Source organism: Pteropus alecto, unplaced genomic scaffold (assembly GCF_000325575.1).
Source record: "Pteropus alecto unplaced genomic scaffold, ASM32557v1 scaffold400, whole genome shotgun sequence".
Taxonomy (NCBI): domain Eukaryota; kingdom Metazoa; phylum Chordata; class Mammalia; order Chiroptera; family Pteropodidae; genus Pteropus; species Pteropus alecto.
This window is the reverse complement of record NW_006430045.1, coordinates 383,496-408,359: the sequence shown is the minus strand read 5'-3', so window position 1 is coordinate 408,359 and position 24,864 is coordinate 383,496. Positions and strand designations below refer to the sequence as shown.

The window sequence follows — 24,864 nt, the reverse complement described above, 5'->3', positions numbered from 1 at the left end:
TGGGAAGCCACAAGCCGTTTTTTGTTGCTGTGGGGAGTTAAGGGGGTAAGGGAGGGGGGGGGGGGGGGGGCGTCACTCACCATGATAGGCAGCCAGTAATAGTTGAGGTGGGGGCTCTCAAAGTTTTTACCCAGCCCTGGGATTCGACCAGTAAAAAAAAAGAAGGACAGGACCCCTGTGGGAGAGGTCTGGAGGTCAGTGTCACTCCTCTAAGGTCACCTCTTCAGCTTCCCAGCACCCCTGCCCTCTTCCTTGTAACTCCCGCCCTGGTCCTTACCGACACATCCCACTACCAGCAGTTTTCCAAAGAGCAGCAGCAGGTCTGTGACTTTGTCCAGGACAACCACCCTGCATGGGGAGTTGGGGTAGGTTGGGGGTAAGAGGCCTGGCAGGGCTGGGAACAGAACTGACTATATAATTTGCTGTGACAGAGGCAAAATGAGAATTGTTCACATTTCAGGAGGGAGGCAGCAGAGCTTAAAGCAAGTGCAAGGCCCTTCTGAGCACAGCATGCCCATGAAGTAGGCCTTAGGTGGGAGATCACGAGGTGGAGGACAGTCTGACCTGACAATGTTCCGCATGAGCAGCATGAAGGCGTTTTTGGCTGAGACACAGAAATTCTTCCCATAGATGGCGATCTGGGTGAGGTGGAAAGGTCAGAGTTACCTGTGGAGAGCTCACCTGGGCCTTGGTGGGGGGTCTGGGCCCTGGAGCAAGGGGCTGCTAAGGCAGTGGGTCTCACCATGATATATGCGTTGCGGTTTAGGAACTTGATAAACTTTTCCAGACACCAAAGGCAGCACTTGAAGCAGCACATGATGCAGCGGGCCGCTGGGTTCTGGGCTCCTAGGGGACAGGGGGCTCAGGTTTGAACACTGGCCCCTGACTGCCCAAGGATTCAGCTGTTCAGCTGGGCCTTCCCCAGCCCTTGACCTCTGCTCACCTCTCAGTTTGTGGTCAATGTATTCCAAGATGACCCGAGCTATCTGCACAAGGCTTAGGATGAGGGCCCCAAATGCCAGTGATCCGGTGTGGTAACTGCAGAGGTATCAGGCCGTCAGAGGCAGCTCCAGGACCCCTGGGACTCCCAAGTTCACACTCCCCAGCTCCCAGCCCAGGCTTACCGTAGTGTGCGGATGAAGGCAGCACTCAGGGGGAAGGTGGGAATGTCTCGGGGCTTGTGGAAGGCCCAGTAGAAGGAAGCAAAGGCCCCAGCCAGTACACACTGGCCTAGGGCTAGTACCCAGTTGAGGGTCCAGAATAGCCCCAGAACCCCATAGATTTGCAAGTTGAAGAGAAAACGTTGTACCAGGCCTGTGGACAAGTAGCCCTTGAAGACGCACATCAGCCCTGGGCACGAGGAGTTCATGGGCTGAGCCTGTGGGGCACAGAGTAGGCTCATTACTAGCCAGCTCCTGCCACTCCCAGAGTAGAGGGAAGGAAGTAGCAGCTTCCCCCAGCTGGGAAGCTGGTTCCTTCCAGGAGATACATCTCCAAGTTTAAACTGGGTTCAGGCTACCTATGTGTGAGCATAATTCACTTCTTTCAGTCTCTAGGTAGGCATAGGAGCTCCCAGGCCTTGTGGGCCAAGCCTTAACAGTGTGTGTATGGGGTGGCAGTGTGACCAACGCCTAGTTCTCAAGAGCCTGGCATTTAGTCAGCAGTCCCTTCCCAGAGCATCTTCTGCAACTTCAACCAAAATGCTTTCCATCAAAATCGAACAGACTGGGTATCAGATAATATTAAGGAATTATTGTTAATTTTGTTGGGTGTGATAATGGTTAGTGGTTATGCTTTTTAAAAGTCCTTATCTGTTGATATCCATACTGATATATTTATAGGTGGAAGAGCATAATATCTAGGATTTGCTTTAAACTCTAGAAAAAGTATTTGCAGCTAGGAATGAGGGTGGAGAGAAAGATGAAACAAGAACAGTAGAAAGTCAAAGGTGTGGAATCTGGGTACAGAAATTCTCTACTTTGGTATGTGCTTGAAGATTTCCTTAATAACAAGTAAAAAGCACAAAAATAAAAAATAACCCTTTCTAGCAAGTATGATAACAATCCTGATAATTGCTGAAACTAAGTATGTTTGAAAAGAAAATTTTTTTAAGCGCCTACAGCACCCAGTATTCCAAGGTGGTCTCCCATCCAAGTACTAACCAGGCCTGACCCTCTTAGCTTCCGAGATCAGACAAGATCGGGCACATTCAGGGTGGCATGGCCATAGACCTTGAAATTTTGTAATAAGAAAACAAATCACTTTCTGCTTTGTATGTAATTGTGGGTTTGTGTCAGTCTCCAATGCTAGCTCCTGAGCAAGCTGAAACCAAGAACCAGGTCATTTGGGGTTTTGCATAGCCAGTGCCTGGCACATAGTGAGTCCTTTATAAATGTAACCAAATTTCCTCTCCCTTTTTAGAGCGGAGCTAATGCCTGCAGGCAGAACCCCCAGTCCCAGCTCAGAGCAGGTGGCCACAGTAAAGCTTTGAAGACAGTAAATTCTCAGAGGTCAAGTGCTACTTCCTGGCAATCTCTCAGGAGAGAGTTTGGGGAAGCACCTTCTCTCCTAAATCCCCCAAGAGTTTCCCACCTACCTATTGCCTGGGGCACTATTTCAAGGGAGGAAGATTAAAGTAATAATAATAATAATAATAATAATAATAATAAAAAACAACTAAACAAAACCCATCTACAGTTATCAGCTCTTATCAGGTGCCGAGCATTGAACTAAGTACTTTATGTACCAAATGGCATTTAATCTTCTAGGCTACCCTGAGAGACCAGTATTATGATTAGCTCCATTTTACAGATGAGTGGACTGATACTCAGTTGGATGAGGTGGTTCATGGTCCTCTGGAAGAGGAATGTCCTGGGGAGAGGTACAGAAGTTCTGGTATCCAGCTTCCCTAGAGCCCGGCCCTACCCTTAGGCACAGCATGCCTCCTTCCAGGGTCTCAGTGTCCTTCCCTTTGTAATAGGTGGTTCAGGGGAGGACCATTAGAGAGTTACTGGCTCCCTTTCGAGCTCTGCTGGGGGCCTGGCTTGTGACCTTGAGTGAGCCCCTTTCCCTCTTTGGTCCTCAGTCTCCTTTGCGCAATGAGACATTTGGACCAGTTGGTCCCTAGGGTCCCCTTGGCCCTATTCGTGCCCCCTCCATGTCCACTCCGAATCCCTCACCATGGGGTCACATGACGTATTCACTGGCACTTTCTCACAGCTGGGTAAGCTGATGTTGGGCGCCCAGAAGACATACTGAGGTTGTCCTGATGTGGCCAGGTACCCAGAGGTGAGTCAAGGAAAATATGGTCACATGGGGCTTTCCACACGTCCCCTTCTCAAAGATTCCTTCCCAGGTGCTCATGCAGGATGTCCACTGCACAAAGGGGCTGGAAATCAGCCTGGGCTCACTCTTCTAATTCTGTCCAGGGCAGGCTGTGCCTACCCAAAGGGAGGGGTTCCTTCTTCCCGTTGCACTCAGGCATTATGTGGGCCAGCATTCTCCTTTCTGCTCTCTGCCCTCACAGACTCTAGGAGGGCCCAACTATGTGGGCAAAGGATACAGAGCGAGCATGGCCCAGTAGGCAATGCAGATGAGCAGGAGGACAAAGGTGACCAGCGGGTAGAACATGGCAGATATCATCTGTCCCACAGCCCTGCAGGGACATGAGTGCTGTCCACCAGCAAGACCCTGGCCCCAGCTCCACTTCTGCCCCACCAGGGCCTGCTCCATCTCCCAGACTAGACACAGTAGGTGTTCCCAAAGTGAATTGAATTGAATAAATCAGGTTTAAGGGATTTAAGCAGGTAACTAGAGTCTCAGAGAAACGACCTGGGGCAGCTTCAGGGAGAGTAAGGGGAGAGAGTCCTTAAAGTATGATGTCTTGACCAATTGAATTGGCAGGCGAGTCTTGGTTGGGAGCAAGCTGCTGCTTTTCCCCTCTGCCGGGATTCCTGCCATCCCACCTAACTACCATCACCACTACAACGATAACTGCTCCATGTTCAACTCTTCTGGAAGGCCTGCTTCATGTTCTAGGCACTTGAGACATTAACTCGTTTCATCCTCAGGACAATACTACAGGGTAAAAACAATGACTGCCTCCACTTCACAGATGGGTAAACTGAGGCTCAGAAAGGCTGTCACTCAGCTGTATTAATCACTGCATATGGCAGTGTTAACCACTGTGCTATTCTGCCCTTCTCCGCTAAGGCTCCCTGCCACCTGCCTAGCACACCCACCCCAGGCCCATACCCCAGGCCCACACCCCTGCTCTCTGCCCCATCCCTCTCTCAGACAGGCCCTGACTTGCTGGCCTCCTTCAGGAGGGCGATGGCGATGCGGATCCGCTGCCGCAGGAAGATGAGCATGAGCAACAGGAGGCCTTCAAGCACAGCCAGCACGATCACTGAGGGTGGACAGAGGCAGAGGGGCCAGGGTCAGGGCCAGAGCCGGGCATGGCTCAGGCAGCGCTTGGGTAGCTGGCTCACAGTGGGGCAGGGTACTCACGGGCTGCCAGCCAGGTCTCCTGAACACTGCGGTAGGCGCTGAAGTTGGTGGTGAAGCCTAGCTGGGTAATAGAGGCACCCCGGTCCCGCAGCACTTGATATTCCTTCCAGCAGAAGTAGATGCCATATGCCAGCACACCCAGCACTCCTAGGATCAGTACCAGCACCAGGGGCCCAGCCACCAGGCGCAGAAGCAGGACAAACAGTAGGCTCAGGACCAGAGCCACACCTAGGGCACTATAGGTAGGGTGAGACAGGTGAGGGTCACCCCTGGTTCCCTTTATGTTATAAATCCTGTTGGGTTTGGGGTCCATTCTGAGCTCTGGCTCCTCCTCCCCCATCCAAAGTCTCTGTTTCAGATATTGGGCTAAGGGATGAGGCTCAGGGAGGGAGAAGGGAAGGAGAAGGGGAATCTAGTGACTCACACAAGAATCCAGTACCAGGACTGGGCAAAATCTTCAAAGACTTTAACGCTGATATCACGGGCATTAAGGCTGTCAAGGAGACCACTGCAGAGAGAGACAGAGTCAGATGGGGCTGTGGTTTGGAAGGGGCACAGGACAGAGATGTGGGGGCTGGGGGTGCCCACCTGATCCCCTGGGTGATGGAGGTGTTGCTGGAGATCCCTGGGAGTTCTGGCAGAGTACTATTGTACCATGGAAAACAGCGCCCCAGAGCTGCAGGGAGAGAATCAGCTCCTGGGTGGGAGGGCCCAGAGCTTTGCCTTGAAAGTCTCTGACTCCCACCCCAGCCCACAGTGCCCTCAGGGGAGGAAGGTGAGATGGGCTCTGCCCCTTCAGAGGGCTGCTCTTGATTCCACAGCCAAAAGGAAGTTCCTGCCTATGAAGCCCAGCCCAAGCTTCCTTCACTGTCTTTTAATGACCCCTTCTTCCCTTTGTGCACTGCTGCCTGGGTCAGACCCTCCTCCCCTCTGGCCTGACTCTTACAACGCCTCCACCCCCAACCTTGCCACCGACAAAATGCCAAGGAGACCATGGCACAGCACAGGCCTCATCATTCCAGTGCCCACCTCATGGTGAGGCTTCAAGGCCCCACCATCTGAGCACAGCCACTTTCCCCTCATCACTGTACCTTCACTCTTGCTGAGCCTCTCTGAGCGCTCTCCTCCAGATATCCCATTCATCACTCCCCATTTAGCTCCATCTCCACCTCCCCTTCCCCAGGAAGCCTATGCCATGTCCTGTGGCACCTATTATGTGCCTACAGCATTTATTATCACCCTTCTAACAACTTTGCCGGTAAAATTTCTTTGGCATTTACATTCTAAAGGTGAGGCAACGAGGCTCAGAGAGGTTGAGTAATTGGCCCAAGACCACACAGCTGGAAATTTAAATCTAGATTTGACTTTGGAGCATTCCTTTGAGATCCTTTCTATTGTACTTATATTGAGAACTGGATATCCTTTCTCATGCTATAATTAAAACTTTTTTTTTTCATTAAAAAAATAACATTTACTATTGGAAAGAAGAGCAAACAGAATTAAAAAAAGTCAACTGTGATCCCACTGCCCAGCTACATTCACTTGTAACACTTGGATAAACTTCTTCCAGCCTGTCTTTTATGCATATACGTAAATGTGTGTGGGTATATTCGCCATGTGTGTTTTCATGGGATTCCCATGTGGTCTCTTTGTGAACATCTCTGATCTTTCCACCTAGCACGTAGCTCAAACATGGAGCAGGTGTCATTTTCCCTGTGTCTATTCCCAATGCCTGGTACACACAGGTGCACAATAAACACCGCTGTAACTGAGCTGTGCGACTGCTCTCTCTGGGCCTGGTTTCCTCATTTGAGCAATAAAAATATAGGACAAGCTGATGTCTGAGGAAGGAATGCAGCTTCTCACCTGGAGTGGAAGGGAGGAGGAAACTGGGACAGAGCTCTCGTCGCAGGCTTTCGAGCACTGGCTGGAGGGTGTGGGGAGGACAGATAGACACACAGACACAGAGCAGAATGGAGGAGTGAGGCCCCCCTGCCACTACCACCAGTCATCTACCCAGCTTCCCCTGGCACCCCTACCCATGTGGTCCATCCTCGATGATAGTGATAACATTGGGGCCAGTGCTCACCATATCCCAGGGCACCCCTGGCAGACAAAAGCTTCGGTTTGCAGTGTAGAAGACCTCTCCAACTGTCAGTGAGAACTCATTCTTATCCACCACCCATGAGACCTCTGGGCAGGAGGACACACACACCTGCAGGCAGAGGGCATGCTGAAGAGCTGGTACCTGGACCTGGGGGAGATTTGGGCAGAGGCAGGCCCCAGGCTCTGACCTGGGGAGTGGGACACTGAAGGCCATGCTCGGCGACTGTGATGATGTTGGTGGCCAGGATGCAGCTGAAGATGTTGAAGTACAGGAGATAGGGTTTATCTCTGCAAGAGGGGTGGAAGCATGTGTGTCAGGTGTTGGGGTCAGCAGGGACAACTCGCCGTACCTCAAGAGTACAGTGGCTCAGACATGCACCACCCAGGTCATGGCCTTGGGCAGCTCAATACAGCTGGGAGGTACGGGAGACACTGAAAAGATTTCTCAGACTCATTCAGCAATGCAGATTGTTCAGACAGAGCTGAGCAATTCATGCTTACAAATGATTGAGAGCATGAACATGGGAGCCAGATCAATACTCAGCTTTGTGACCTCGATCAAGTCACTTAATTTCTCACTGCCTCTGTTCCATCATGTGTAAAATTATAGTACCCACTCCATAGGGTTTAAATGAGTTTGTGTGTATAAAGTACACTGCCTGCCTGGAACAGAATAAATGCTAGAGGTTTATTGCTGTTGACTGTTTCCTGCCTATGGGTACTGACAGCATTACTTCTGGGGTCATCCTTGCCTTTCAGTTGAGGAAATCAAAACTCAGAGAGGTGGAGTACCTTGCTGAAGGCCACACAACCAGAACCTACTTAGCCTAGCTGGGGTTTCAAAGGCCAGTCTCTGAAGTCCAAAACCCATGTGGCTTACTCATGACCCTACATTGCCTCCCAATTTGGGGGTGGCTTAGAAGCCAACTGCCCAGCAATGGAAGCTACTCAATGTGCTGGCCTGGAGCGGTAAGATTCAAGGAGGTGGGAGGATGGGGGTGGGAGGACGACAGAGAAAGAGTCTGCAGCCTGAATGTTGTGGTGTCCCCTGCTCATCCCTGACCTCACCTCCCTCTTGCCCTTCTTCCACACTCACTTGTTTGTCCCCATGCCGCAGTAGGCCCCAGTAGAGTTCCTGGGGTAGAGGACTTGCCGGGGGTCTCCATACAGCCAGGCTGGACACAGAAACACACAGAAGAATCACTGGAGAGGGAGGGCAAGGACTTTTCATAGGGAGCAGCCATGGGTATGGTCCCTCCCTGGGTTATTACCCTCCAGCCACTGCCCCAGCTCTGCACAGCTGGAAACTCACCCACAGTCCCCACTGCAATGTAACCCAGAATGAAGAGAAAAAAGAGGACACAGCAGATGACATCTGTGCAACTCCTGGGAGAGAAATGGAGGAAGCTTTTGGAGAAGAGATGTTGGGCATGGTCTGGGGAAGTCATGGGTTGGAGAACTGGGGGATGCTGGAGAATGGGCATCGATCAGTAGGTTTCATTTTTCAAAGAAAACCTTTTTCTGAGTGGGTAAACTTTCCTCTGAAGTATAAGAAAAAAGTGCCTAACTCCTAAGCGCTTTGCTGGAAAAATTTTCCCGCTGGGTACACGCCTGTGTAACCAGCTCCCAGGTCAAGAAACAGAATATCACCAGCACCCTGGAAGCTTCTGTGTCCCCTCTACACATGACAATGCCCCCACTGTACTTGGGCAGGAGTTTTCTTTTTCATAACCCTCTTACCGATATTTCAGCAAATACACAGCAAAAACAAGATACCCCTGCCCCCACTAGTTCAGTGCCCAGAACTCACCTGTTTTTGATGGGGCCTTGAAAAGAAGGGTCATATTTGACTGGTTTCCCTAAGGGGTATGGGAAGCAGTGTTGAGAGTGAGGTACTGAGAGGAATTTCTCTCTCCATTTCCCATCTCTCCCAAATCCTTCCCTGCCCTCAGGGGTTCACAAGGAAATGGATGGGGGCAGGCTGGCAGGACAGGGAAACTGGAGTGCATAAAAAGGTAGGATCAAGGCCTGGTCAGCAGGTCAATTGCTCACCATGAACACCACTCAGGTAGCCTTAGAGGAAGGGGAGGAGGAGCCTTTAAGGGTCACTTATTCCACTCAGAGTGGGCACAGATGGAGCCCCTCAGGGAGGTTGTAGCCCCTGCCCAAGGCTATGAAGAAAGAAACTGGAGCCAAGACATCAACTCCTACAGGGCCTGGTGAGGGAGGAGCCTCCTCTCGACCCCCACTTGAGACCTCGGTCTCTAGGCCACTGCAAGTCTCTGGGCAAGCAATCAAATTAGGGTGACACCTGAGCTCTGTGGTTGAGATTGTGGCTGTGTCCTGTTCCTGTTCCTCCCTGAGTACACACAGAGAGGAGGTGGGGCCAGGCAGACAGGGTCCTGAGTGGGCACTGAGGAGGGAGGGCAGAGGGCTGGGCAAGAATGTGGGAAGGGGTGGGGTCCATTCTCGGCAGGTGCTCTGGACTCTGTCCCTTCATGGCTCTTGGACATGAGGTCAATGATTGATCCAAAGCTGTTCAAGGAAGTCTCCTGGGAAGTCCTCACTGCCCCTTTGCCAGCCCTCTTTAAGACCCAAGCGTCAGCTCTTGGAGGTCCCTCTCTCGGGGTTCTCTCCCCTCGAGGCCTCCCTCAAAGCCCCAAGGGAATTCTGCAGGCAGGCCCCTGCCCTCACTGCTCACAGGGATCCCAGAGGCTGGTGGTCCCTAAGTCCCTCTCCTGGCATACCTGTCCACCCTTAATCTTCAGATCCCTGGGACAGGCTCCCAGCCCTCTTTCTTCAGAGATTCTGGAGATAGGTTCCTTGCTCCCCCTCTCCTCAGGCATTATCCTTCATAGGAACCCCAGAAGGCCCCTGCCCCTATTCCTCAAAATACCCCCAGATAGGCTCCCCTCCTAAGAGAGGCAGGTCCATCCAGCCCCCTCTCCATAAAGACCTTCAGCCACAAGTCCTCACAGAGGCCCCAGCACAACCCACTTCCCCTGTCATCGCTCACAGAGACCCCGCTAGGCAGACCCCCAACACCTTTCCTCCTCAGAGACCCAGGGTCCAGGCTGAAACTCCTCTCAGGGACCCCAGCCATTCCTTCTGATTGGAGCCCAGCGGCCAGCCTCATCTCTCACAGGCTGCAGGCTCTACAGAAAATGACACTCCCAGCCTGGGCCCTATCCTTGTCCCCACACGCCCCAGTCCAAGCCTGAAACCCCTCCTCTCAAGGACTCCAGGCCCAACTACTCTTGGAGACCCCAGCTTCACTCCCCAAATGCTCCTCATTAATGGCCTCCAGTCCCTGAACTCCAACCTCGTCCCTGGACTCTGGCTCTGCCTCCTGTCAGCTTGTTTGCCGATCCTCCCCTCAGGGACTTAGGACTTCCCCTAGCTCCTCTCCCTGGAACCAGCCCCAGACACCATTCCTTGGAGCCGCCCAGGTAGGCCTCCCTCCCTCCCTCTGCAGGGTCCTGGCCTCCACCCCACCTTCCCCCAGCCTCACCATAGGCCTCGTCCCCGTCCCTGTCTTGCTTCGCCCCCATGGCTGTCTCCGGAGTGAATGGAGCCCGGGAGACCTAGCAACTCACCTGTTGCCTGCCCCGCCCTCCCACGTCACAGCCCCACCTCCACCTGTGGTCCCCGAGACTCTCGTGCTTCCTTAACTCTCGTGGAGGGAGGAGGTGGAGGGCCGGAAGGCAGAGCCAGGGACAGGTGCTCAGGGGCTTGCTGCAGGGCCCCAACGGACAATGTCCTAAAAGACCTGGAATGCTCTTAAGAATACTTCAAAAATCTGCAAACTACCTCAACTGTAGTACACTCGCACCCCTACCCTCCAGCCAAGATTAAGTGTTGAGATTTGCCTTTTAGCTCTTGACTAGACCCTGCCTACAGTGGCCCCACCACCACCCTTCCTTCCCCCTGGGCGACTGTCCACACCAGGCACACCTGTCCACCCTGCTTCCCATCTTGCTCTGCCCCTTAGATCCACATTCTGTCTGTGCATGCTTCTTCCCCTGCCACCCCCCAAAAATCACCCTGTTTATTACCAAACCCAATATTTATTGAGAACAAAGGAAACCAGTTGGTATAGAGGCCCATTTCAATTCATCGAACTTCAGCTGAGGATGGGGAATAGGGGTATGACCAGCCCTGAAGTCCACCCACCCAGGGAGGAACCAGCTCTGGGAGAGAGGGGCTGTCAGACCTCCAGGGCCTGGCTGGGGTCTCTGGCCAAGGAATGTGTGAAGGGCTAGGGGGAAAGAAGATGGCATCACCCATGGGTGTGAGCTGTGAACAGCAAGTGACAGAGGCAGCTGCTGAGCTGGTGGCTGGGGGTGGGATAATGTGGTCCGCTATCAGGGATTGACAGGCGGCAGGGAGCCCAGCTCAGGCAGCAACTCGGGGTGGGGGTCCAGGCGGGCCAGACGGCTCTGCTCTAGGGCAATGGCCTCAGCTGAATGCTTGCACTTCTCAGAGCCACACTGGCAGGTGAAATATTTGCTTTTGATGTCCCAGAAGCGGTCACCATAGTCAAACCTGTTAGAGGAGCACAAGAGGCGTGTGGGACCAAGACCCAGCTGCCCAGGCCCCCTCCAAAACCTCTGTGGGTCCTGCTCCCCAAAAGAGACTGTGGCACCCACCCCCATCATCTCTTGACAGGCTCGAAGTCCTCGTACATTCTATGGATCCGCAGCACCAGCACTGCCTGGAAAATTGTGTGAAATGCAGTCTTGGGCCCTATCCCAAACCTACTGAATCGAAATCTGTGAGGCTCTGGACTATTCAACTATAACAAGCCCTCCAGGGACACTTCTGCACATGGACAGCTGAGAAGGTCTGCTCTAATATATGCCTGCAAATCAAGCACTCTCTAGCCTTCAGCTGCTGGTCTCAAGCTTGCTGTTTCCCACACCCCTGGCTAAGCCCCGGGTTGCCTCACCCCAGCTCCTCCCCAGTCCGGATGTCTCGGGAACTGAAGAAGGCAATGCGTGGAAATCGCAGGTCTTGGTGCAGCATGAAGACCCGAACAGGGATGATGTTGGGGTCACACAGGTGGTTGATGAACCGGCTGATGTTGCCATAGTAACGGGCATCAATGCAGTACACTTCTCCATCCTGAGGGGAAAGCAGCACTCTTCACATCTACCACTACCCTTTGTGCCTGGACAAGTCCCCATCCACTGACCACCCAGGTTTCCAGCTGCTACTGGAAGTAGGAGACAGAGGGGTCTCTGGCTCACCTTGTTGTCTAAGTCGAAGAGGTAAGAATCATCCTCTCTCACATCGGCCTCAGCATCGGAGATCAGCTCCCCGACATACCTGTTGGGCAGGAAGCAGAGGGTTCTAAAGGTGAGCAGGGGTTATTGGGAGCTGGCTGCAGGCCCTGTCTCTCCTCACAACCACACAGAATTCTCTTCCACTACGTCAGTTACCCCAGTCAGTGTCTAAATCTTACAGAGCAACATTGCTGGGACTGGGCTGGGTGACCTGAGGCATAAGTGGGCCTGGAGGGCAGTGGACATCATCTGTGAGGGAGGAAGTGGGTGGCCTGCTCTGGAGGGGGGGATCAGGAAGAGGAACATGGGGACATAGGCATGTGAGGGGTCAATACAAGGCACACTCCCGCCAGTTGGGGTCCACACTGAGTAGCTAGAACAGGGAGGACTGACAAGTATAGGGAACAGTCTAGAGGTCAGTGGGCCAGGAGAGCTGGAGAATTAGTGGTAGGAGAGGTGAAGAGAAGGGCTGGAGCTGCGCTGAGGAAGACTCGGGCAAGCACAAAAACACCAAGCCTCTGGTGTTTGGGGATCATTATTTGTAGGCCGTTGGCTTGGGTGGGGAAATTTGTTCAGGTTTAGACACTGGAAGGTTTGTGGACTAGGAATCACCTAGCAGGTGGTGGCAATTTCAGGTGGAAGGACAGGAGAGTGGTCAGGGATGCAGGAAGGGACCGAGCCACAGGACCTGTGAGAACTCCAGGAAGGAGCCAAGGGTGAGGATGCCCACATTTGTAAAGCAGAGAGGGAGGAGCTGGTAAGGGGAAAAGATGGATGGGTTGGAGGTTAAGACAGCGTCATAGGAGCCAGAGCTAAGGAAGTGGCAGATGCCAGGAAAACAAATATCGAGGAACATGGAGCAGGGGGTATGGTAGAGGAATGTTGAAAGATAGCATCAGCCCAGGGGTGAGGACAAAGGCAGATTTTGGTAAGGATGAGCAGTGAGCCAATGGTGGAGAAACTAAGGCCCAGGAGGAAGGGGCTGTTTGAGAAGCTGAGAGATGACATGACTGAGAGAAAATGAATGGCCCCTAAATAGGCAAATGGGGCAAAAGCGTTTTTTTTTTTTTATTTTTATTTTTATTTTTTTTATTTGAAAGGCTAAAGGAGACCTAGATTAAGTCTGAAGACTATGGAATAGGAGCCAGGGGACAGGCAGAGGTTACAGATGCTGGGCAGAGAACTGATAGGAATGAGGGCCCTGAGGTGAACAGGTGGTATCACATCCATTTTGACAAGAAAAATGAGGCTCAAAGAGGTGAAGTAACTTAGCCAAGAATACCCAGCAGCAGAGTGGGGCTCAAACCAATGTCTGTCTCCAAAACTGCTGCTTTCCCCAGCTCAGAAGGGCAGGGAGAGGATGTGTGAGGCTGGGAAATAGAGGGGAAAGGAGGAAAGGTGTGGGCAGTGGTGATGGAGAGCTCTGTGGTCTGAGCAGAGCGGTGGCAGGTAGGGCACTTGGATGTGGGGATGCTGGGCAAAAGAGGCTGGCTGGAGGACTAGTGAAAAGAGATGGGGCCCGCCAGGGAGAAGGGCAGAGAGGGAGGCCTGAGAGTCAGCAGTGGCTGCGGCCTAGCCCCTTACCCCCAGGGGCCAAGGTACCCCTGGACCCACTCACTCGCAGATGAAGGTCCCCTGGGGGATGGTCTGCAGGGCTCGGACGCCCCAGCCCATCTTGGCTGTTCGGTAGAGCTGCAGTCGGACCCTGGGTGTGGGAGAGAGGGTGATGTTGGGTGGATGAACCCAGAAGCGCACCAGAGGGGAGTAAGGGGAGTAAGGTGGGATGAAGGGGGGCTTGTGGGGCAGGGCCTCACTTGATACCACTCTGCACTACCCGGTTCTTGCAGTTTCTCCAGCAGGAGCAGGCCTGGTTACACTCGAAAATCAGTGGGGGCTCAATCTTGTTAAATTCCTGAAGCAGCCGCCCATCCTGGGGTGAGGGATGGGAAGACAGTAGTTTCTACGTGGTGTCCACCTCAGCTGCCCAGGACCCTCAAGACTCCAAAGAAAAATCTTCCCCTGACCCAAACCCAGACAAGTGAGGCAGGGCTGGGGGACACTGCATATGCTCTGAGATCAAGAACCCACAACCATCCTCCTTCATTTGCATATGCCTGGGCTAGGCCAATGTCATGGCAGAATCCAAGGAATTCCAGGTCCTGCCCTGCCTTCTCTGCCACTTCCCCAACAGGATAGGAGGTGAGGGACAAGGTCCCAGGGAGTCAGAGTTCAAGGCCAGTTCCTCTGGAGCAGACAAGTGTCTGTGGACAGGGCAAGGGTGAGTACCTTGTCATACCAACAGCGAATGCTGAGCTGGCCACACAGGCAGTTAGAGCTGGAGCAGTCATCTACACACGTGCAGTGCTGGGGTGAAAGGCAAGGTCAGATCAACCCCTAGAATTGACCTTTGCCTTTCAGTGCTTCCTGCCCCCCAACTGCTGCCCCTTCTCTAGAGTCCATGTTTTAGGATCTTGGGTGGTGGTGAGGGGAATCTAGATATTGCTGAAGGGATGTCTCTCGTGCTACCATGAGCCTGAACGATATCTTTGTGTGTCTTAGAAAAAGGACCCCTTCTCCAGGGGGATTGAGCCCACACAGGAACTCCTTTCCAGTCCCCACTCCCTTGGCCAGGTGCCCTTGTTGGCCTGCAACGTGCCCTACGTACTTGGTGACCCTGGTGTCCCTTTAGGAGGGCCCAGGCCCCCTTACCTGCAGGTGGGTGATGTTGCGGTCGATGTTCATGGTGGATGTCTCACAGTTCTCTGAGATGTACTTGTAATCCTCAGGGCATGGCTCCCCATCCACGCCATTGACACATGGAATGGGCACATTCTCATAGCCCCGAGCCACATCCCTGGCAGAAGGGAGATGGGGATGGGGACCAGAGTATGGGCTGAGGGTTCCCCTAGGTTTGAGGAAATTCCTGGGGTATGGGCTAGGGGAGGGAAGAGGGTGGTTCTCAGAGTTCACTGGGGCATGGGGAGTGAGGATGCCAGATAAAATGCAGACTACTCAGAAAATTCAGATTTCAGATAAACAAGAAATAATTTTTTAGTATAATTATGTCCCAAATACTGCATGGGAAGCTTTAATACTGAAAAAGTATGCTCTATTCATCTGAGACTCTAATTTAACTGGATATCCTCTATTTTTATTTGCTCTGGCAGCCCTAGTAGAGGGGACTAGAGGTGGTTCTGGGGATTCACTGGGGCCTGAGGAGGGCCTGGAAGATGTTCTGAGGGTTCAGTGGGACCTGGGGAGAAGCGGGAGGCAGTTCTAGGACAGAGAAGGCTCAGCACTCACCTGCAAATGATCTTCTCAGTACGGATGGCCCTATTTCCCACACCAAGCCGAAGTTTGCGGTTGAGCTGGAGTGCAAACCACACATCGGAGCGCTCAGGAGTTAGGTCCCACGCAGTGTCCCCCTCCTTGTTCCGAAGCTCAGGGTTTGCCCCACGTGACAGGAACAACCTGGGAGGGCACAGAAGCCGGTGGGGTCTGCAGCTATGAGAGGTGGCATAGGGGATCTGGGGTGTAGGGTGGGCAGGGGCTCACAGCACGCAGTCATGGTAGCTCTCCCGGGCTGCAATGTGCAGGGGTGTGTCCCCATGGTAGTTGACAGCATGGAGGTCACAGCGGGCATTCAGGAGGACCTCGGCAATGGCGGCACTGCCGGTGAAGGAGGCCCAGTGTAGGCAGATGTTCTCCTCCTGTTGAGGTGGGAAGGGAATGGATGGGCACAGGCAGTGAGCCCTTGAACCCAGCCTCCATCTTGTTCAGAGGCCTGGGGCCATCCCCATCTCTTCTACCCCACACGACTCTCACATTGTCTGTGAGGGTGACGTCGGCGCCCCGTGTCAGCAGCATGCGGATCACCTCAATGTGCTTGTGTTCTGCGGCCCAGATGATGGGCGTCCATCCCCCACTGTCCTGTGGGTGGAGAGAGAGGAAGGTGTGGTGGGGGAGGGCAGCCCCTGCTCTGCCCCAGCAGCCAGGCCTGCTCACCAAAACAGCATATGGTCAAGAGTATGTGCCCTGGAGCCAGACTCAGCATGAGTTCCAGCTCTATCATTCACATGCTGTGAGACTCTGAGCAAGTCACTTAATGTCTCTAGGTCTTAAATTTTCTCAAGTATAAAATGAGACCAATAGTGTCTGTTGCTCAACGGTATGGAGTAATTTTTTTCTTCCTAAAAAATACACATTTCCTAGGTCTGCCTACTAAAAAGTCCTAGAAGCAGTGACTCAATAGTGACAATTACCCCTAGGTACACACATACTGTAATATCTAAAAATATTACCCAAAGGAACAAGAACTTCTTAGAGAAACTGTAGATTCTGAGTCTGGCGTAGGAACCGTGTTGAAAGGTAAAGACGCTCTCAAAGGCTACCGGGTCACATCAAAAGTTACAGGAGCCAACTTCAAGGGGCTCTTGTTGACAAAGGACAGGACTATTCAAGGATGAAGAATAAATACACTAGACTAAAACACATCTATCAAATTAAATACTAAGAATTAATAATCTCATTTGACACTTCCAGAGATTAGGATAGCAACTCATTCTGAAAACTGATAAAAAGAATGCAGGAAAGAGAGAGGTTGTACAGAAATACAAATGAACAGAGGAAAAAGAGATGGAGACAGGCTGGAGCAGCATGAAATGCAGGGGAGAGGTCAGAGGTCAGCTGATGTTGAAAAGGGGCCCAAAGCCCCCTGAGGGTAGCACAAGGACTCTGAGGGGCGCAGCCACGCCTCTCACCTGAGCATTGACATCCACCTGTCCCGTGCTGAGCAACAGGCCGACCATCTCCAAGTTCCCAATTTTGGCTGCATGGTGGAGGCAGGTGGAGCCATCCTCCTCCTGAAGGAGACGTGGGGAGATAAGTCCTCTTGCTGGCACCTCGAACCCGGTCCCAGACCCTGGGCCCTGCTGCCCAGCCACCACACCTTGTTATAGACACAGCCTCCCCGTTGCACCATGTAGCGTGCCACTTCCAGGTGGTTGTTCACCACAGCCTCCATCAGCGGTGTTCGCTGTTGCTTGTCCACCGCATTAATGTTGGCTCCAGCCTGTGAGGAGGGGTATGTGGGCTGGTGCCAGACAGGGGCTGGGCAGGGGAGGGGGTCCAAGGGCCTGGTCAGTGAGGCAGAGGGCCGGGCCGTGCTGACCTGCAGCAGCACGTGGCAGATCTCCACGGAGCCCTTTTGGGCGGCCGCGTGCAGGGGCGTGCGCTTGCTCTGCTGGTCGCTCTGGAAGTTGGGATCCAAGTTGTCCACTTCGGGGAGAGCCCGCCACACCAGGAGAGGGAGGGACAAGTGGTAAGCGAGCAAGGGGGGACAGGTGGCACTTCCTCCATGGAAGGCTCCTCAGGGCCCCAGTCTGGGGCTGGGCCCCTTCTAGACCTTTGTTCTCACCTCCACTGAGGCACTTATCTATCTGAGAATGAAGGAGCCAGGAGCACCGAGTTCAAAGCAGCCCTGCCCCCTAGTGCTGCTGGGCGAGACAGGTAACCTCTCTGGGGCAAGGACGAAGTCCTTCATTGCTATACTGCTGGCCCCAGCCTGGTGCCTGGTATATAACTGGTGCTCAATCAAGGTTTCTTGAACTGAGTGAAATACTCACATAGCATCAGAATCACCTTCTGCAGCTCCCCTTGCTTCACTGACAGGTATAACTGCCGCGGGTGGAACCGGAGTTTCTTCCGCCTACCATGGTGAGGGAGAGGTGAGCTCCTCAGGTTCGAGCATCAGCGTTTACACCTGCAGATCTGCCCTTACGCCCCAACCCTAGTGGCTGTGCTAGAGAGCAACCCCCCACTTACCTCTCTGACTCCTGGATGACCAGGGCCTTTTCCAGGGCCTCCCGACCTGGCCCCGGTGGCAGCCCCACAGCTGACAGGCAGCCCCCACTGGGCAGAGTCAGGGAGGGTCCTGAGCTGTCGATGGTGTCAGCCAGGGGGTCACAGGGTGGACGCCGGGGCTCCCCATGCCCTCGCATCCGGGCGCTGAGGGAGAAGGTGCTGATGTCTTGGGAGTAATGGGGAGGGGACAGGGAATAGACAGTAGAGAAGAGGGAGGCCAGTACCTGGGCTGGGAAGTGTCTGCTCTCCCGGGGGCATCCTGGGCCAGGGGTAGGGGGGCAGGGGCTGCAGTGCCAGCTGGTGGGGTCACTCCATCCCCCCGGGGGATGGTCACCTCCTGGGCCTCGGATGCATCCTCCCCACAGTGGGGACAGAAGACCATCCCGTTCAGCTGGGACACACAGGCCTTGTGGAAGCGGTGGGCCACACGGAAGTCGGGGTGGCACTCTAGGAAGGTGCCCTGGGGCAGGGAAAAAATGTGGTTAGGCTATGGGAGCCCCTTCTTCTGTGAGGCATGCTGCCTTTCTGCTCCACGGTCACTCACCGCTGTACAGAAGTAGCCACAACCTGGGCAGCAGTGGTGTTTGACCATGCGGGCGCGGTGGGTCTCACAGAGCACCATCAGTGCCACGCGGCTTGATGGTCTCATGGTCTCCCGCTTGAGGATGGCGGTGTTGCAGCCGGATAGCTGCGATCAGTGAGGATGAGCGAGAAGAGAGGTGAGGCTGGGGCCTGTGGCTGGATGCCCCCAGCACCTTTCCTCCCGGCCCATAGGCTCACCTCCCCATCCACACTCTCCGTGGCCATGCACTTGTGCCCTGCTCTCTCACTGATACGATCAATCTTCGGTGCTTCCATGCGGCAGCTACAGAGGGGCAGCTCCTCAAACCCGCGCTCCGTCTCCAGCGAAGATGTGTCGTTGGACACCCCTTGGACAGAGGAAAAAGGAAGCTGAGGGAGATCCTGCCCCTCACTCACTGGGACTCCTGGTGGGGCCTCTCACCCCACACTGCCTGCCTTTCCCTCCATGCTCCAGAACCCCCAATGCCTGGCCATGGACACCCAGTGGGGTTCCCCTCCTCCCCTTTCCCTCCGGCCCTGAGGGTATTCCCTAGTGGCTCCCTATCCCAGCAATTGGCAATTACCAGCATGGTTGGGGGAGAGGGTCCCCTCGCTGGGCAGCTCCAGGGACCCCAGAGGGACCTCCATGTACTCACTAGGGCCTGAGGAGCCCACACCATTCACTCCTGACACAGAGATAGAGAGAGTGAGAGTGCGAGCTCACAGGTGCCAGATACGTGGGTACATGCGTGTGTACATGCATAAGCATGTGTTCGTGCACGCTCTCTGGGGGCTGGGAGTGGGGCTGGAGGAGGGCCCCCAAAGCAGGGGAGCCTCCTCACCTCGCGGCTCCTTGGCCCGCGGAGGTTCCCGCTTCCGCCGTTTCCGTGATGGCTTCACCCATGGGCTGTCCTTCCGCCATTTCTTTTTGGCCTTGCGCCGGCCACTGGAACCACTCTGGGGAGGAGGAAGAGAGTTAGCAAGCTGGGCCCCAGACTACACTCCCTCCCAAGGACTAAGACCACTAGTTGCGTTGCCCCACCCCCTGGGGACACGAGGCTTTAGCTCTCACCCTGTCTGACTGGTTGCCTGACTCCTCATCTTCCTCTTCCTCTTCCTCTTCCTCTTCCTCCTCTTCCTCTTCTTCCTCTTCTTCCTCCTCCTCCTCACTCAGTTGTTCAGCCAGAGCTTCCACCTCGGACTGGGAGAGAGGCAGGCAGGTCACATCCAACCCCAGGACTCAAACAATACGGTGGGACAAAGAAAACAATGCCTATCCAGGGATGGCTCTCTAACGGAGATGAATGTAAGCAAGACAGGCAGAAAAGAGCTGGATAAAGAGAGGGGATGCAGAATATTATACAGCGACGAAAAAGAGCTACAGTTAGATGCAACATGTGTGCTCGTGCTTTGCGGCTCAGAAAAAAAGTTCCAGAAAGCAAATGTATGGTATAATATTCTTTTTATGAAGTTCATAAAGAGGTAAGACTACCAATGGTGGCTAAAAACACTAAACGAAAAGCTGATGAGGAATTTTATAATGAGAATGAGGTGGAAATCACCTGAATCCACAAGTTGATTTTAACACCTCTAATAAAAGACCAGATATTCTATGTCTCCTGATGTGAAGCAACAGGAAGCACTCAGACCAGTGATCAAGTTTTCTTGCCAAAAAAAAAAAAAAAAAAGAGAAGCACCTGAAGCTGATCACACTTTTAGATCTGTTTATAAGAAATATTGGGCAGAGAGGAACATGTCAATCCCCATCCAACTGACCCAGTCCTAAACGTGAAGAATTCTGTAGGAATTGTTGGTTTCTTCAACAAATAAATGGCAAGAAAACTTTTTTTAGAAGACAGGGGAACCTACATGTCAAGAAAGACATAAGACAAATGTCAATCAAATCAATGTGAGGACCTCATCTGAATTTTGACAAACAAAAACCCATTTATGAAACAACTGAGGAAATGTGAAGACTAACTGATAGCAAAGTGATGACATTAAAAAATCATTGGTAAATTTTTTAGCAGTGAAAACTCATGTAGTGATGTTAAACAGAAAGGGGACTTATGTTTAGAGATACAAATGGAAATAGTTCTAGATAACACGAAACGTCTGGGATTTGCTTTAAAATAATTCAGTAAGGGTGTGTTGGGGGAGGAGTACATGAGTGTCAAGATCAGCTGTGTATTACAAAGGGGACAAGAATACACAATGGGGTAAAGAAGTCTCTTCAATAAATGGTACTGAGAAAACTGGACAGACATATGCAAAAGAATAAAACTGGACCACATTCTTACACCATATGCAAGAATAAACTCAGAATCGATTAAAGACTTATATGTTAAGGCCTGAAACCATAAAACTCCCAGAGGAAAACATAGACAGTAAACTCTTTGACATTACTCATAGTAATATTTTTTTTTAGATATGTCTCCTCAGGTAAGGGAAAAAAATAAAAAAAGAAACAAATGGGACTGTATGAAACCAAAGAGTTTTCACACAGCAAAGGATATCATCAACAAAACGAAAGGACAACGTACTGAATGGGAGAAGATATTTACCGATGATACATTTAAGAAGGGGCTAATATCCAAAATATATAAGAAACTCATATAACTTAACACCAAATAACCAAACAATCCAATTAAAAAATGGGCAGAGGACCTGAATAGACATTTCTCCAAAGAGGACATACAGATAGACACACAAAAAGATACTCAGGGTCACTAATCATCAGGGAACTGCAAATTAAAACAATAAGATACCACCTCACACTTGTCAGAATGGATATTATCAAACCAACAAACAATGAGTACTAGTGAGGATGTGAAGAAAAGGGAACCCTTGTGCACTGTTGGTGGGATTGTAAACTGGTGCAGCCACTATGGAAACCAGTTTGGAGGTTCCTCACGAAATTAAAAATAGAAGTGGGATCACTTCTGGGCATTTATCGGAAGAAACCCAAAAGACTAATTTAGAAAGACATGTGTATCCCTATATTCATTGCAGCATCTTTTACAAAAGCTAAGATACAGAAGCAATCTAAATGACTATCGACAGACAAATTGATAAAGAAGTGGCATATATATACAATAGAATATTAGGTGGCCATAAAAAAAATGAGATCTTGCCATTTGTGACAACACAGATGGACCTAAAGGGGATTATGCTAAGTGAAATAAGTCAGACAAAGAAAGACAAACACCACGTAATTTCACTTCTATATGGAATCTAAAAAACAAACAAAACAGAAACAAACATAGGGAACAAATGATTGCCAGATGGGAGGGCATTTGGGGGGATGGGTGAAAAGGGGAAAGGATTAAGAAGTACAAATTGCCAGTTATAAAGATAGTCACAGGGATGTAAAGTACAGGATAGGGAATATAGTCAATAACATTGTAACAACTATGTATGGTGTCAGATGCATACTAGACTTACTGGGTGATCACTCTGTAAATTACATAAATGTCTAATCACTACATTGTGCACCTAAAACTAGTATAATATCACATGTTAACTGTAATTGAAAGAAAATGTTAAACTATTTTTAAAAACCAGCTGTGTATTGTAAATTGTTGAAGTGATGGCTACATGGGGCTTATTCATCAATTCTTTTGTGTATACAGATAACCCTTGAACAACACAAGGGTTAGGGGTGCTAACTCCCCATGCAGTTGAAAATCCAGGTATAACTTTTGACTCCCCCAAAACTAAACTACTAATAGCCCGCTGTTGACCAGAATCCTTACCAGTAACATAAATAGTTAATTAACACATTTTATATGTTATATGTATTATATATTCTTACAATGAAATAAGCTAAAAAAGTTGTAAGAAATCACAAAAAACATATTTGTTTACTGAAAAAAATCCACATATAAAAGGATCTGCGAAGTTTAAATCTGAGTTGTTCAAAGATCATTTGTATTTGAAAGTTTTCACGATGAAGACATTAAACAAAAAGCAAAACAGGCCAGAATAAGCATTATAGTGCATAGGCAATATATATGAGATAAAACCAAACCAAGCATCAACAAAGGAGTAAATAAATAAACAACAAATAAACCACGAAATGGGATGCTAAACCCAAAGCCCAGGATGGTGGTCACTGTGAGGAATGGCAAGGGGATGGAATGGGGTGCAGCATAAATGACAATAAGTTATTGAGAGCAGAAGGCAGTGAATTAGTGGGTATTCAGAAAATAAAAAGGAAAAGGTGAAAAAGGAGCACAGGAAAGACTGGCAAGCGAGCCCTAGATATGGGGGCAGGCAGGCCAGCACTCTCTCACCTTGCTGTCAGAGTCCACACGCTCATCCACAGAGTAGGAGTCATAGTAGAGGCTGAAGTCATCCCCCACCACCGTCTCCCACTCCTCCAGGGACCTGGGGTCTCCCTTCTCCAAGGTCATTTCTCCAGAACCCCGGGCAGAACCTAACTCCTCTGACTAGAAAAAGACCAGAACAATTGAAGCTACTGGCACTCCTTCACCAACCCATTTCCCTTGGAGCAGCCCCCCCAGGGGGAAAGGCCCAGTTCCCTGCCTCTTCCAGCTCACCAGGCCACCTCCTGAGTTCAGCTTCCTCCTTTTGGCTACATCTGGAAGGAGAGAAAGGAATAAGGCTAGTACTCTAAACCCTCAACACAGGCCATATCAAGCTGCAGGTGGGTGGGTGGGGGTGGGACTGACCTGAGGTCACCTTTCCCAGAGAGTGCACGTCATCACTCATTCGGAAATGCTGGACTTCAGGGGGCCTCTTCTCAGGGACTGGGGGCTGGGGACCAAGAGGGAGCACACTTAGGGTCAGGGAGCGTCTATGGTTCTGCCCGGATTAGCCTGGAGTACCAGATGGGGGTGAGGTGGTGAGCCACATCCTCAAAAATGCCATCTGAAGCTGCAGTAACCAGAACGTGGCTATAACAAGAACTGTTTCCCGAGAAGCGTGTCAAGCACATCCCACACCTAACCTTCCTTCACTTATCTCTTCAAGGGTACAGTAGGCCCTTTCCTCCCATTTTACAGATGAGAAAACAAAGGTTAAAGCTTTGACCAAAGCTACTCAAACCACACCCAGAACAAAATGCTACCAAGAGCCCTAAAAATATTGTCATGAAGCTTGTGAGATTCTGGGGCCTCCGTCATTTCCCTCCTTGGTCATTTCCGCCGCCCTCATCTCCTTCCCAGTAAGAGTACAACCTTCAAAAATGGAGCAGGGGCAGTTTCAGAGGAAAAAGTTCTTTAGGGATTTGCTTTGAGGTAGAAAAGAAGAGTGGTTTGAAGTTTCTTTAAACAGTCATTATCTTAAGAGTAATTAAGACATAATTAACTACATAAATAAGTTTTTAACTTTTCTTCCTTCTACTCTAAAAATGTAAACTCCAAGACAGGAACCTGTTAGTTCACAGATTAAGTACCAGCCCAGAATTTGACACAAAGTAGCCCCTTGGTGAATATGTAAAACTGTGAATGGATCAGAAAAAAAGCCTGAAGCTAAATTGTAAAAAAAAACTCACGAGAAGTTGAGGGTTAATTACTGGACTCTTCCACCCCCACAACCTTTCCCCCAGTCCTCACCTGTCCATTTCCGGGTTTGGACATGGTTTTCCTGGCTCGGTGGACCTTGGGCTGCCCCTCCAGGCTCGTGGTAGCTGGAGGGGGTTCAGGCCCTCCTGCTGCCGTCCCCTGGGCCCCTGGCATACTCAGCAGCCTCATAGCCAAACTCTGGACTGATGGGGGTGATTTTCCAGCCCCTGTCATTGACATCTTGGCGCGGCTGGGACCGGCACCCCCCTTGCTAGGGGAAGACGGGAACGACTTTGTGGCATGGCCTGGAAAACAGGCAGGCAGAGGCAAGATAAGAGGGAAGACAGAGTCAGAGGATACCCCACCTCACCCCTAGCTCCGTTGCCTCTCACCCAGCAGGATGTGCCCCCCTTGGAGGTCCCCATCTCCCTCCAGATTCTCAGGTTCATCCCCAATAAGCGATGTGGCTCCTACAGTAGTGTCAGCCCCCTCATCGCCGACAGTGACGGTGACAGAGGCTGGGGATGAGGGGCCAGCAGGCTCCAGGGAGTCGGGGTTGGCCTTGGGTAGGGTCTCCTCACTACGAGGGGTGTCTCCCAAAGAGCCATGAACTGTAAGGGAAGAGAAAAAGTTCAGGGCTAAGGGCTCAAGAGATTCTGTGTTTGGGGAGGTGAAGGTCCAGCTCGGCTAGTTTCTGCTGCACTCACCTCTCTCCGCGGCTCCTCTGGGCTCCTTGTCCAGCACTAGCGCCCCCATCTCAGCAGGGGCCTCCCCCTGAGAGGCAACACAAGGGATAAGAGGGCTGGTTAGCCCGGTAGGAAGTTGGGGGGCCCAGGACGCCTGGGCCCTGGAAAGAGAGAGTAGGCTCCGGGGCCTACCTCTTCCTCTATGGCCGCCCCCCCTTCCGCGGCCTCTGCTGCCGGGAGGGGCCGCACGACCCCTCCCCCGGGCCCGCATCAGCCCCCTCCCTCTCGGTAGACCTCGCATCTCGGGGGCTGAGAGGAGAGGAGGGG

The 24,864-nt window shown here is 51.8% G+C and overlaps 2 protein-coding genes and 1 pseudogene across 2 annotated transcripts in view; all 3 read right to left on the bottom strand.

Moving 5' to 3' along the window:
* SLC44A4 (solute carrier family 44 member 4) overlaps positions 1 to 8,570 on the bottom strand; it is an 11,419-nt gene extending 2,849 nt beyond the window's left edge. The window contains exons 1-18 of the mRNA XM_015588835.2: positions 8,426 to 8,570; positions 7,928 to 8,001; positions 7,712 to 7,790; positions 6,804 to 6,903; positions 6,599 to 6,724; positions 6,376 to 6,436; positions 5,098 to 5,185; positions 4,934 to 5,017; positions 4,510 to 4,745; positions 4,309 to 4,408; positions 3,563 to 3,655; positions 3,180 to 3,282; positions 1,125 to 1,378; positions 944 to 1,038; positions 743 to 846; positions 565 to 638; positions 278 to 348; positions 81 to 175 (exon numbers count right to left, since the gene is read on the bottom strand). Of these exons, the coding sequence (XP_015444321.1) occupies positions 81 to 175; positions 278 to 348; positions 565 to 638; positions 743 to 846; positions 944 to 1,038; positions 1,125 to 1,378; positions 3,180 to 3,282; positions 3,563 to 3,655; positions 4,309 to 4,408; positions 4,510 to 4,745; positions 4,934 to 5,017; positions 5,098 to 5,185; positions 6,376 to 6,436; positions 6,599 to 6,724; positions 6,804 to 6,903; positions 7,712 to 7,725 (1,698 nt within the window). The 5' untranslated portion in view covers positions 7,726 to 7,790; positions 7,928 to 8,001; positions 8,426 to 8,570. The remainder of the gene's footprint in view (positions 1 to 80; positions 176 to 277; positions 349 to 564; positions 639 to 742; positions 847 to 943; positions 1,039 to 1,124; positions 1,379 to 3,179; positions 3,283 to 3,562; positions 3,656 to 4,308; positions 4,409 to 4,509; positions 4,746 to 4,933; positions 5,018 to 5,097; positions 5,186 to 6,375; positions 6,437 to 6,598; positions 6,725 to 6,803; positions 6,904 to 7,711; positions 7,791 to 7,927; positions 8,002 to 8,425) is intronic.
* Positions 2,114 to 2,231, bottom strand: LOC112478927 (annotated as a pseudogene).
* A 2,092-nt stretch (positions 8,571 to 10,662) lies between the features above and the next one.
* On the bottom strand, positions 10,663 to 24,855 carry EHMT2 (euchromatic histone lysine methyltransferase 2). Its single transcript, XM_006904633.3, has 27 exons — positions 24,559 to 24,855; positions 24,244 to 24,462; positions 23,903 to 24,156; positions 23,018 to 23,102; positions 22,886 to 22,926; positions 22,619 to 22,774; positions 19,396 to 19,524; positions 19,166 to 19,280; positions 18,908 to 19,009; positions 18,543 to 18,691; positions 18,307 to 18,450; positions 17,987 to 18,222; positions 17,724 to 17,906; positions 17,525 to 17,607; positions 17,071 to 17,177; positions 16,849 to 16,971; positions 16,661 to 16,762; positions 15,726 to 15,830; positions 15,456 to 15,610; positions 15,204 to 15,371; positions 14,610 to 14,754; positions 14,187 to 14,264; positions 13,715 to 13,830; positions 13,519 to 13,605; positions 11,865 to 11,943; positions 11,564 to 11,739; positions 10,663 to 11,160 (listed from the first exon to the last, which is right to left on the bottom strand). Exons 1-27 carry the CDS (start codon positions 24,836 to 24,838, stop codon positions 10,980 to 10,982), a joined length of 3,798 nt encoding a protein of 1,265 aa, XP_006904695.1. The 5' UTR covers positions 24,839 to 24,855; the 3' UTR covers positions 10,663 to 10,979.
* Between the last annotated feature and the right edge of the window lie 9 nt (positions 24,856 to 24,864).

What these genes read in the sequence shown, in the direction of transcription:
- EHMT2 (XM_006904633.3), bottom strand. Translation starts at nt 24,838, where the DNA reads ATGCGAGGTCTACCGAGAGGGAGGGGGCTGATGCGGGCCCGGGGGAGG. An exon ending in TCTGGGAAAGGTGACCTCAG is followed by an intron (nt 22,927 to 23,017) that starts GTCAGTCCCACC and finishes CTCTCCTTCCAG; the next exon opens with ATGTAGCCAAAAGGAGGAAG. An exon ending in GTGGCTACTTCTGTACAGCG is followed by an intron (nt 18,223 to 18,306) that starts GTGAGTGACCGT and finishes TCCCTGCCCCAG; the next exon opens with GGCACCTTCCTAGAGTGCCA.